Source organism: Cynocephalus volans, chromosome 4, assembly GCF_027409185.1.
Source record: "Cynocephalus volans isolate mCynVol1 chromosome 4, mCynVol1.pri, whole genome shotgun sequence".
NCBI lineage: Eukaryota > Metazoa > Chordata > Mammalia > Dermoptera > Cynocephalidae > Cynocephalus > Cynocephalus volans.
In genome coordinates this window covers 91,687,857-91,701,362 of record NC_084463.1, presented here as the reverse complement: position 1 = coordinate 91,701,362, position 13,506 = coordinate 91,687,857, and the positions used below count along the sequence as shown (strand labels likewise).

At 40.7% G+C, this 13,506-nt stretch overlaps 1 protein-coding gene across 11 annotated transcripts in view; it reads right to left on the bottom strand.

The window, feature by feature from the left end:
* Window positions 1-13,506, bottom strand: part of DLG2 (discs large MAGUK scaffold protein 2) — a 2,032,915-nt gene that overhangs the window by 74,390 nt on the left and 1,945,019 nt on the right. For all 11 annotated transcript variants that reach the window (XM_063094161.1, XM_063094165.1, XM_063094169.1 and 8 more), the window contains one exon: window positions 4,897-5,073. In XM_063094161.1, coding sequence (XP_062950231.1) covers window positions 4,897-5,073 — 177 coding nt within the window. The remainder of the gene's footprint in view (window positions 1-4,896; window positions 5,074-13,506) is intronic.

Here is a 13,506-nt window from a genome sequence, read left to right as displayed (position 1 = left end):
CATCACAGAGGCCTGCCTCTGTTGCCTCTTGGGGCTCTCTGCAAACCTCTCTCCTTGGTTGCAGTGGCTGTGGTTTATCTTTTCTTACTTATTTGCCTCAATCCCTTCCTCCCTTCCAGTTCTTCCTGAGATGCATGTGGATAGTTAACTGCTGAAATGGGAGTTAAGGCTTTAAATAATGTGGTGTTCTTTTCTCTGGCACCAAAAGCTCAAAATCTGAAAAAAGGAAAATAGCTATCATTTGAATGTACATTAAGTATTAGAAGCAATACTAAGCACTTTGCCAGTGTTATATATAAGCCATACAATGTTCTAGGGCTTAACATGGGCATGTAGTAGGTGCTTAATGAATCTTTTTTGAATGAGTGAATAAAAGAATGAATGAATGAACTTTCAAGGAGGCTACTAGTTCTTGACCTCAATGTAAAAACTAAGTCTAAGAGAGTTTAAGTGACTTGCCAAACAACCAGTGTTTCTTATAAAAAGTTGTTCACCATTTCACAATATTTTTTTCTTGGTAAGAATCTAGGTAAAAGTTTAGCATCACCTGCTCTAATTATTTTACTGAGTAAGTCCTTTGGTAGACAAAGATATTAAGATCTAAAGGTCTTTATCCAAAGAAATGTTGGACCACCTGTATAGACAGACCAAATCACAATGAGAACCACTGCTGTACTTTCCCTTCCACACTTAGACTCAACCAATTAATTAGATTGTTTAAGCAGAAATAATTTGCCCTGCCCTAGTCTCATCACTGACCAAAATACTGAAAACATAAACTGGATGGCAAAATTTGAAAAATAGATTGTGACACCGTGTATCTCCAGAGAGCACAAAATGGTCATGCTTTAATGAGCCCAACTGTCTCCCTCTCACCCAGCTCCCATATGGTATTTTCAGGTTCTGGCCAAACACATATTGGGGTCAGGCTTGGAGCACTGGATAGTGGGAACATCACTTGTCACTGTGAGTTCCTTTGCCTATGCTCCACAGGCCCGTTGGTGGGAGAACTGAAATGCCAGCCAAGTTAGTGGCCACAGGCTTGCTGTGAAGTCTAGTGAGTAAACTCTTATGTAATGCTAGCCCCAAGCTGCCACCTGAGAGCCTAGGTGACCAGTCATGGTGGAGCGATGAATAGAGACTTGGATTGAGAGACCATGGGACAAATCCCAGCTTGGCCACTCACAATCTATGAAATCTCAGAAAACAGATTCTATGCTAAGAGCCCAGGTTTTAATATCACACAGCCTGGCTTTGAATCCTGCCTCTGCACTTACTATTCTGTGACTTAGGATGGTCATGCAACCTCTTAGAACTTCAGGTTTCATGAATGTTAAATGAGATAACAAAAAAAAAAAATGGCTAGTGCATTGTCTGATACATAGTAAGAACTCAGCACATGATAGACTATTGCTAAGGTGATCATGATAAAGTTGCCCAATATGTCATTTGCCATCACTAGTCTCAATTTCCTGTAAAGGGGAGGTAATACAGGTACCCTACTTCAGGTGCCCACTGCCATGGTCTGTCTCTCCCTGCTAGGTGAGACAAAGGCATGGACTTCTCTCTTTCCTGTGAGGGGACCTCCAAATGTTGGCCTCCAGACATGAGAGCTGTAGATCTGAGAAGAGCTCAAAACTTTTGCTGCTGCTTATAGAGGCATCAGAAAGGCATTTGTTCAAATCCTGGCTTAGCCCTGTGCTGCCAGTGTGATTTTGGGATTGAATTCTCTGACTCTCCATTTCCTTAATCGGCAAGTGCACCTAGTGTAAGGTTCCTGGTGCAGTGGAAAGCCGTCTGGTCTTGCTACCAGTGGGCTGGCTGGACATCCTTGGCAGGTTACTTGACTTTTCTGACCCCCAGTTTCCTTATGAGGTTTTTGTGAAGATTAAATTGAAGTCATGTATTTGAGAGTACCTGGCATGCTACACAGTCAGTGCTGTGATCAGATGGAACCCATCCTCTGTCTGCTGCCATCTCATTTTCCATGGCACCTTTCTAGCCTGATTGCCCTAATCACAGAGTAGCTGTGATGTAGTTACATGCTGGTCCCATAGATGATGGGCTCCAGGCAGTTACCTTATAACAGCATCTGGCACACAAATGCTGCTCAAGCAATGCTTGCTCAATTAAATTTTGTTAACTCTTATTTTTGTACCTTTGGGAGGCAGGGTTGTATATGAGTTAAGAGCAATTCAAATTCAATAGCCCAGATTCAAATTCTGGTTCTGTCACTTACTAGATGGGCAATTTCAGGAAAATTAATTAACCTCTCTGTGCCTCAACCTCTTCATGTGTAAAATGGGGATGATAATAATAGCATCTCTCTCATAGGGTTGTAATGAGGTTTACATAAGTTAATAACTGCAAAGGGCTTAAAACAGTGTCTAACATGCTAGAGAAATGTTTTGTCAAGTAAAATTCATTCACCATCTTCAAAAAAAGGAGAGGAAAGTAATAATATTTATATTCTTCATCTTATGGTTTCATTGGGATGAGTAAATGGAATGATCAATAGAGAAACATTTTTGTAGAGTAAAGTCATATACTGAAGTTGTCCATTATGAGATATTTCTAAATGAATTACACTGGGAGATGGCTAGAAAGGAATTAGGAATTAAAGAATAACACTGATCTGATAAATGTATTTAGATTTTAAATTACATTAAAGTAAGTACCTGAGGACTCTTCATGGGGTAGAATTATGGATGACTTTTATTTTCTTTACGCTTTTCTAAATTTTCCCACTTTTCTACAATGAAAGGTGTTACTTTTATAAATACATGAAACAATAAAAGTAATTTTTAAAAATAATTAAAATCCTAAGGAGAAAATTTGACAGAAATTTACTTATAGGTATAAATAAAAAGGAAGATGGGGCTACTGAACTCTTCATGAAATAGAATGCAAATACGAGTCACTGAACAAACTTCTTTTCCAGGCCAGCTGTAGTGTGGTTGTTAAAATGGTTTTCATGCAAAATAGAATAGAAACAGCCAATTCAAGAATGATTACCAGCGGTAGAAAATTATTCCAAGAGGCATAATGCTGAGAATGCTCCTTAGGGGGAAGATGGAGTGCTAGAACAAATTAATGACTATGGACAAGATTGGTTAGAATCACAGAACCTCAGGGTTGAAAAGTTGAACTGTATTGGAATCACATAGTTTGACTCTCCCTTTCAAAATCTGAATCCCTTTTATATCTTCCCAGGTAGTCTGCACCATCTCTAGGCAGCTCCAACTAGTAAAAGAATTTCTTTAAAATGAGCTGAAATCTATGCCTGCATAAATTTCCTTCCTCCACTCCATTTCTTTCCTTGGGGTCATATTCAACAAGACGGTTTGTTCTTCTCAAGAACAACTCCCCAAGACAGCTCTGACTAACTAAATCAAAGCAAACCGAAATGCATGTTGTCTCAACATTTTTTAAATTTGAAAAGTGGAAATTGTGAAATGGAGAATATAAACAAACTAGTGCAGAGAGTCACTGCTTTGAACACATAACCTTTCAGAAAACACTACAAGCCATGGAACAAAGTCAGAATGCCCATGCAAAGCAATGTCAGACAATCGTCCAGGAGCTCAGAGGCTGACAGAGACCCAGAGTGCTGTCTGCTGGTGTGAGATCTCTAGGTGCAGGTGTGGAGGATGGGGAGGCGCCCTGAAGTTTTGGCAGCTTCACTATGCCTCCTCCCTGCTAAAGGTAAGAGAGCTTCTGCGGAACAGTAGACCTGATTCCTTCCCTGCCAAATTCCCTCCCCAGGCTGTATGGCTCACAGACAGAGAGAGATGGGGTCCAGTCTTCTCCGGGGCACAAATGCCCCACAGAGAGTTATTCCGGGTCTTCCCACGATGGCAATCACTGTATCACTTTATGTGCAGCAGCACATGAACATTCGGCTTCACCGAGGATATTTTACAAAGGTATTTTGGGTGTTTGGATGTGAGGATGACAGCCCTTTGAAAAACCTCTTAACTCATATACAATCCTGCCTCCCAAAGGTACAAAAATAAGCTGCGGGTTTCTCAAAGGGAAAAGTTGGTGACCGCTTTGACTAAGCACCATTACTGGCTGATTTCGTACCATAGGTATCTTGTAGGATACAGACAATTTCTGTTTCTTGGACAACATCTTGGTACCAAAAGGACATTCATGAGAAGGAAAGTTCCTCTTTGCTGGTGATGATTAGAAGTTGCTGGGACAGATGGAGTTGGCTGTTCTGAAGTATATTTCTGTTTTTCAAAAGCAGAGCTGAAGAAATGCTTGGAAGAGAAAGACCTCTTAGAAAACACTGATGTAGAACTAAATATCTGAGTGACAATCAGGAATTGTGGGGTGGAAAACAGGCATAGCATAGTTAAACAGTAAAAATAGTTGTAAACCCAGTCTTTAGACCTCACTAGATGTTTGACAGCTCGTATCCCAAGCTGAATTTAAGGTGGAGGTTTTCAGTTTTTTCCATTATTATTTGGAGTATTAAGTAGCCGATACCTTAGTCTAGTGAATAGCCTACTTTATTTTGTTTTCTTCTGGACTTTCTATAAAATTCATTGGTAAATGTTGAGCCTCTGAAATAAACCTACTCAGTGTACAAGTCAGTTGATAAGCATAACCTTACACCTGAGGATGCTGGTAAAAGTTTAAGGAGCACAGTGGAGGCAGATCCTCTTTCTTCCTTTATGCCTTATCGCAGCCACCAATTTTGGTACAACCCTAATATGAGGAGAATGAGAATTTTTAGCTTGGTCACCTATCACCACTGAGAGTTTTGCTGCAGACTGACCATCCCACTTAAGTATTTATTTTGTGAACAGTTTCCCCATCTCCTTCCGTCGTCTCCACTCCTTGGATAGCTGAGATATGGCTATTCTGATACACAAAAGGCTTTCTTACCTCCGTTTGCTGGGGATCACCCCCATCTCCTCACTGTCTCCCTCCAGCGTCACCCTCCTGGCTTGCCACCACTCATCATCAGAGGCGTTGATAACGTGGAGAATATCCCCATATTTAAAACTAAGTCCTTGACTTGGCAGCCCACTGTCCTTGCTTTTGTCATAGTCAAACATGGCTCTGGAAGAAATGACAAAAGAGCACATTGTTAGGAATCTCTGGCAACACAGACTTAGAATTTGGATTTTGAATTTTCACTCTTGCCCTGGGATCCCATTGTTCATTTGAAATGAGCTCTCAGGTTGACTCCCTGGATCACAGTCTGCATTCCCATTGCTTCAGCCACCAATTGGGGTTAGTTCTTGCTCCTCCTTCATGGTTGCAGGGGAAGGCTATAGATCCCTAAAACTGAGGTCTGCTTCTTTTCTTGGAGACCATCATATGTTCTAAGGTGATAACAGGAGATGAGAAAGACCGTTTACTACCTAATTGAGATTTATTTTCTCCCATTACACTTAAATTTTAAAAATGACTGAAAAGAGAAAAATAATGAAGAGAAATATGGCTATCTTTCTGAATGAAGGATTCCTGTTATAAATAAATCCTTTCAGAAGTATCAGCCTGTAGAACTCTTTCCTTTACAACAGGGAAAAAAGGTAATAACTTAAATAAATGTCCACTGCGACTCTTCCACTCAATGGAATATTGGACCATCACTGAAATTGAATGGTTATAGAGGTTAATGTAATAACCTGAATAAATGATTAAAAGGCAATTCAGTAAATGAAAAAAAAAATCTATGTTTATGTGTGTATGTATAGATCATAATCATATGAACACCACCACAAATCTTTTTCTTCCACAGAATGCCAAGATTATCTCATCACTGCACTTATCACTCTGAATTATAATGCTTGTTTCTTTATCATGTTTCCCCTACTAAGGAGCACTTGCCGAGCCTTTGCTAAGGCCAATGCACTGTAATATGTTTGACTGGTGAGATAAGGGAGTTGGAAGCAGAATCAAAAGACACAAGATTTTAACTAGCTGTTGTCTTAAGGAAGTGACAGTTTGTCACAAATCCTATATTGTCCACATCCTGCTACATCCCCCCTCTCAAAACCCACCACCACACAGATATAGCATATGATGTCCCTGGAAAAGCAGATTTTACCACCTCCCTGTTTATTCCCCTTTGATTCCATTCTAAGAATTTCTTTGGAGTATAACCACTACGCATCTAAATTTAGCTAAATCTGGAGGAACACATTTTTCTAAAATCACTGAGGATCAAGTGTGGTTCTTTTCTTTCTTTCTTTTTCCCATCAAAGAAAGTCACATCTGCTGTCATGGCAACCAAAAAGCTGAAGACAGCATCTAGGACTCTTAAATACTGCAGGAAAAGCTGAACTACTTGTAACATAGCCCCTTCTTCCATTAACTGTCCCGAAAAGATGAAATTTGGGGAGAGTTTCTTGGTATGAGCTTCCAGAATGAATCATTTTCCCTTGACCATCTGTATCTTCCCTACCAAAAGCTTGGACAAAGCCCCAGTCAGAAAAAGGGGGTTGGGGGAGACCCACTCCTGATGCTGTCACTTCTCTGGCTGTGTGATGTGACATACATTAATTAACATTTCCGAGCCACAGGTTTTTGATGCAAAATTAGTCTAATAACTACATTCACATGGAACTGCTATGAACATTAATGAAATAACACATATGCAGCAGCCAGCCCACGGTAGACACAGTGCAGACTGTAGCAGAGTATAGTCTTAGTGGTTAAGAATACAGACTACTGGAGTCATGTCCTAGTCCTACTACATCTTACTAATTGTATTAGTCCGTTTCTGCTGCTTATAACAAAATACATGGACCTTGGAAATTTAGAAAGAAAGCAAAATTTATTGCTTATAGTTTCTGAGGCTGGGAAGTCCAAAGTCCATCTGGTGTTGGCAACAGTGACCCAGGGGTCTCACATTGCAAGATGGTGGAAGCAGAGAGAGCAGAGAGAGAGAGAGAAACAGACTCTCCTCTCTTTTCTTTTAAAGCCATGCCCCTGACCACCATTTTTAATCCATTCACTTCTGCAGGATCCTACAATCCAATCACCTCTTCAAGGTTCCACCTTTCAATTACCATAACAGGATTTCCCACCCTCTTAACAGTTGTAGTGGGAGACAAATTTCTAATATCCAAATTTCTAATAACTTGGGGGATACAATTCAAGCTTCAATGAGTTTTGGGGGGGACATAATTCAGTCCACTATACTAATCTTACAGCTAGTTACCTGGGCAAGCTACTTAACCTCTCTTAGGCTTCAGTTTCTTCACATATAACACAGTGATGATGATGACAGTGGTGATAAGAGCACTTCCATGATGAAGCTGTTGTATGGGTGGAATATCACACAAGGTAATAATCGTGAAGTGTGTACAATAATGCCTGGCACATAGTGGCAAACAGTAAGTATGAGCTGATGTTGTTATTATCTCCCCTTTCCCTTTTGAGTGGATACTAATAAAAATCCTTTCCATAGATTCTACTCTGTGCAAAAAAACGATCAATATAGCAGGCTCGAGACCACTGTTCTTATAAGGAATTATAAAGATGCTTGAAAGGATGGCCCTTAACTGACATATAGGAACTTAGATTTGAGAGGATCCCCACCATTTCTTTTTTAATTTGTAAAGAAACAATATTTATTGCTTATAGTTTTGGAGTCTGGGAAGCCCAAAGTCCAGAGAACACATCTGTTGAGGGCCTTTTTCTTGGCAGTGACTCTACAGGGATGCAGGTGTCATATGGTGGATGGCAGAAGCAGAGAGCCCATTTCTTGATAAGAACGGCTCATTGTGCCTCAACTGTTTGTATAAACAATATCATTTATGCTGAACACCTGCTTTCCTTCTGGGAGTCTGGAATTGTGGTATGTGCCAGGCAGAAGGTGCCTATGTAACTGGCCCCTAATAAAAAACCCAGACACTGAATCTCTAATGAGCTTCCTGGCAGACAACATTTTGCACCTATTGTTACCATTTGTTGCTAGAGGAATGAGGCACATCCTGTGTGACTCCACTGAGAGAGGAATCTCAGAAGTTTGCATCAAGTTTCCTCCAGATTTTGTTTTATGCTCCTCTTCCCTTTGCTGGTGTTGCTTTGTATCCTTTTGCTAGAATAAACCACAGTCATGAGCATGATTGTGCTGAGTCCTGTGAACCCTCCTAGTGAATCACCAACTCTGTGAGTTGTGTTGGGGTTCCCCAAAATGCTGTATAGATTCCAAAGCATTTTCACATGTACTACCTTATTTGTGACTCAATCGCTATGAAGAAGTTACAATAGACATACTACTGTTCCCTTTTCACAGATGAGAAACGTATCTCATAAGGCATACTGACTAACCCCAGGATACATGGCTTAGTGGCAGCAACCCAGGGCTGGAGCTTGGATCTCCAGGCCCAAATTCTAGTTCAGTGCTCTTCACCTTGTCCCTCATTCATCCTGAAAGGTGGTGGTGGTGACAAGGTGGTAAAGATAACCATGGTGGCTACCACTACTTACGCCCTTAGCTGGCATCTGGCACTTCGTGGTCACTTATTTGACGTCCTAACAACTCCAAAGGTAAACATTAGTATCCCCATTTTACAGATGAGGGAAGCAGGCTCAGGAAGTTAAGGGACCTGCCCCAAGTCACACATATATGAGTACATGTGGTAGAGACTGAATATAAAATGAACTCTGTCTCACTCCAAAATCCACGTTCTCAGCCATTTCATTATACAGGCTCAATTTCCCAGCCTGTTGCCCTCTGGCTATACTCACAATCTAGTGGCACCAAGGACTTTTAATCTTCCCTTCAGGGCTGACCACCTCTTCTTCCCTAAATCCCTGAAGCCCCCTTACTGCCCTTTTCTTGTCCTAGTATTTCTTATTTCCAAAGTTCTTGAACCATCAGCTTGGCTCCAGGCTCCCAGATGTAAAGTGTGGGGAGTGCATGTAGAGAAGTCATCAGCAAGGCTCATGAGCGATAGCCAAAAAGGCAGGCTCTAGGGTTTACACCTTTCTAATTGTGTGACCTTGAGCAAGCTTCTTATCCTGTCTGGGTCTCAATTTTCTTAACTATAAAATTGGCATAATAATAACACCATATACCTCAAAGAGTCATGGTGAGGATTAAAGAGATATATATGTGAAGTATTGTAACACCATCCTGGCACTGGTGAGTGCTAAATAAATGTTAGACACTATTAAAGTCATAATTGTTATTTAGAAAAATGTACTGGGCTTTGAATCAGGGGATCTGTGTCCCAATTATGCCACTTAGTAGCTGTCCTCTAGACTGTGTAAAGACATCTAAAACAGCTCTGTATCCTCAGAACTCAGTAGAGTGCCAGACCCAAGGTAGATTCTCAGTATAGGTCTGTGAAAATGTTTCAGATGACTTTTGAAAGCCCTTCTCTCCAGCCTCAGTGTCCCTATTTGCAAGGAGGGAGGTGGTAGAGACTGTTTCTGGAGGTCCCCAGGAGGTCAGATATTCAAGAGTCTCTGAGGGGAAGTTTCCCACTCCTGCCTTTAGAAATGGATGTCCGGGCCGGCCCGTGGCTCACTCGGGAGAGTGTGGTGCTGACAACACCAAGTCAAGGGTTAAGATCCCCTTACCGGTCATCTTTTAAAAAAAAAAAAAAAAAAAAAAAAGAAATGGATGTCCTTGCCAAGGAGCTCGGCAACATGCTCTCTCCATGAATTCTATTTATCCTGGACAATCTGCCCCTCTAGGATTACACTGATTCAGACTTGGGTCCCTAAAACCAAGCAGCTGACACATTGCAGCAGCTTCTGGCTCCTTTGGATATTAATGGATCCTCACGTCTCAGAAAAATGCTTCAGTGCCCCATCACCTAATTTAAAAAGCGATAAGCTGTTTTTAATTTGCTTTATTCACTAATTCATCACAGCAACTTTTATAAAATGCCATTAAGACTCACACTTTCCACGCAGGGTGCTTTTAACAAGTCCATTAGACAAGCGGAATTTGACACGAATAATGTAATGACTCTCGCATCCCTCCTGCCCCTCCTGAAATTCAACAAGCGGCGGCCCCTTGCAAAGTGGGGAGTTATGTAACAGAAGAGCGAAGCAGTCGCTCATCCTCATGGCTGTGTAACATGACTGTGAGATACCTGGGCACCCTACTGAAAGAGTGTTTATTAGGTGTACACAATGTGCTACTCACTGTGTACACAATGTGCTACTCACTGTATCACTCAATTCACTAGGTAGTCAAGATAGCAAATGGGTTACATGCCAGGCTTCTGAGACAGAAGAGACTGGGGTTTAGGTTCCAATTCTGCCATCCTTAGCAGTAAATTTTGGGCATGTTACTGAACCTCTTAGATGACCACTTAACCATAAATGACAATTCCCCTCATTTAGGAAATACAGATAATGATGGCATTAACTCAAAAGGTTGCTGTGGGTGTGTAAAGTGCCCAATGCAGAATAAATTCCACTTTGTTATTATTTCTGATAACAATCTTGCCATGTGAGCATTTCTGGTCTTGTAAAGGAAATGAGATTCAAAGAGCTGAAATAAAAAAAGCTAATAAGTAGCAGAACCAAGATTCCAATATAGATAGATGTGTCTGCCTCAAAACTCATGCTCTGGCCTTAGAATTTTCCTGGGAATTCCTGATAAGGAATGTTGTACTTAGATCTTGTCCCCAAGGATTTCATAATTTGGTAATAACACTTATAGTGACACCATGAACTAGACTGCAAGAGAGATGCATGAGCAGTTTGAGTGTACATTCAGTTCTCACAACTGCCCAACAATGCATATATTAGCCTTGTATTACAGATGAAGAAATACAGACTTGGATAATTTAAGCAACATGTCCAGTGTCATAGCAGTTATCAAATGGTGAGGCAGACATGCCTCCAAGACCTGTGAACTTCCTGGTACACCAGTCTGTATGTTCTCATTGCAAGCAAACCTTTCCAACCCAAACACACTCTCTTACCGGGATTATGCTGCAGTATACTGCAAGGACCAAAATATGTGTTTTCCATGTTGGTCAGAGGATTGAGTTTTGGTTGCATCACTTTAAGGCTGGGATAGCAAAGAATGACAAGGGTGGAGAGATCTCCAGGGACAGCATCACGAAGAATAGGAAAAATTACTTGATGTGATATGAGGATATGATAGGAAGAATAATGCCCCCAACCCACCCTCAAAAGATGTTCACACCTTAGTCCCCAAATCTATGAATATGTTAATTTATATAGCAAAACAGACTTGCAGATGTGATTAAGGTTGAAGGTCGAGATGGGGAGATAATCCTGGATTATCTCGGTGTACCCAATCTAATCACATGAGTTTTTAAAAGTGGAAGAGGAAGGCAGAAGAAAGGGTCAGAAAGATGTAACTTGAAAAGGACTTGACCTACCATTTTTGGCTTTGAAGGTGAAGGAAGGGGGCCACAAGCCAAGGAAAGTGGTGACCTCGATAAAATGGAAATGATTCTCAGGTTATAGTCAGCAAGGAAATAGGAATGTTAGTTCTACAACCATAAGGAACTGAATTCTGATAACAATCTAAATGAATAGGAAATGGATTTTCCCTTGAAGCCTCCAGAAGGGGAACAGCCTGCTGACAGCTTGATTTTATTCTCAAGAGACCTGTACCAGATCTACAGAACTATAAAGTATAAATCCGTATTGTTTTAAGCCATTAGGTTTATAGTAATTTGTGATGGTAGCAATAGAAAACTAATACTGATTTTGGCACCAGAAGTGGGATGCTGCATGCCAAATACCTAAACCTTTGAAGTGGCTTTAAAGTTGTGCAGTGAAAAGAGGCTGAAAGAACGTTGAGGATTACAGTAGAAAAAGTCTACATTGCCTTGAACAAAAGATTAGCAGAAATATAGACTTTAAGGATGCTCCAGTGAAGTTTCACAGACTTCTCACAGAAATCTGGACCTGGAGGATGCTGAGGGTGAAAGCTCAGAAGGAAATGAGAAACTTGTTATTGGAAACTGCAGAAAAAAGGATCCTCGTTACAGGTGGAAGCAGCTTAGTGGATTTATGCCCTACAGTTATGTGGAAAGAAGAATCTTTGAGAGCAAGAGGGTGGACTACGGTGAGAAGAATAATGGCTCCTTGAAGATGTCCATATCTTAATCTCTAGAACCTAGAATCTCTGCAACCTTGTGTGGCAGTAGGACTTGCAGATATGATTAAAGTCAAGGGTCTTGAGACGGGGAGAGTATCCCGGATTATCTGAATAGGCTCAATCTATTCACATCAGTCCTTAAACCTGGAAGAAGAAGAAGGCAAAAGAATAGAGATGTGACATGAGAAGAACTTGACTGGCATTTCTGGGTTCAAAAATGGAGGAAGAAAATTTGTTATAGCAGCAACATAAAACTAATACAGAGAACAAGAAAAAGTGTGATTTAACAGAGGGCAGGCAGAAGGCAAAGGCCATCAGTTTAATTATCCTGTCAAAAGTTCTTTGGAATAAAAACAACTAATCAATATCAACAATAACAGCCTACTGAGTGCCTGTTATTGGCTAGGCCATGTGCAAAATATCTTTGTTACATAATCTCCTCTCATTGAAACCATGTAAATAGTTTGAGATATAGATATGATCATTTCTACTTTAAGATGAAATACTTAAGGCTTTAATTTGTTACACTTATACTTCATCTAATTCTCATAAACACCCTGTAAGATAAATATAATTTTCCCTATTTTCAAATGAGGAAGTTGAGGCACAGAAACAGGAGCTTCTTCCTTCTGTAAAGTTGCAAAGCACTCTGCTCATGCACATCTCTTGGGAAGCCTACTACTTTCAGTCTTGAATAGGAATATATCTCACCTCTTTCACTGGATCAGAAGCTGCTGCTGAGGGTCAGGAGCTCCCAGATCCAGCCTCAGCACAGAGTCTTTACAGACACATTTATAAATGAATAAGTGGATCAGCAAATTACTCCCTTCTGTGCTGTGAATTTGTTTGTGCTGGAAAGGCCTTTGTTTCCATGACAACTTTCAGACCCATGAAGCAGTGTGCTTCGACTCAATTTCCTTAGTCTCTTGAAGTTGAGGCCTCTGCTTGATTAGAGGAGACCTGCTCCTCACCTTTCCATGCAGCAAGAGAAAAGACAAAAGCAGCAGAAGATAAAGTCTGCTCTCTACTCCATCCCACTGTATCTGTCTTGGATGGATATGATCCATCTTCATATTGTTAAGCTAAGCTGCTGTGGATAGTGCAATGCATAGACACTGGAGTGAAGAGACACACATTCAAGTCTTTCCACCGCTTTGTAACCGATTGCCATTAAGAGAATCAGTAGAGTAATGTGAGCCTAGTTTTACGTATAAAATGTGTTAATCATTCCTACGTCTCCCATATTTGCACACATTCAAATGAAATGACAGGGGAAAACCATTTAGCACAGTCACTGGCAACCAACAGTTCCTTGACTTTGCCTCTTCCCTACTCTAGAGATGAGTGAAGGGTTATTTCCACAATTATTGGAAGGGGATTAGAATATGGTGTCTTTAAAATATGATATAAAAATACGTATGTAGTAAAGTTCCTCA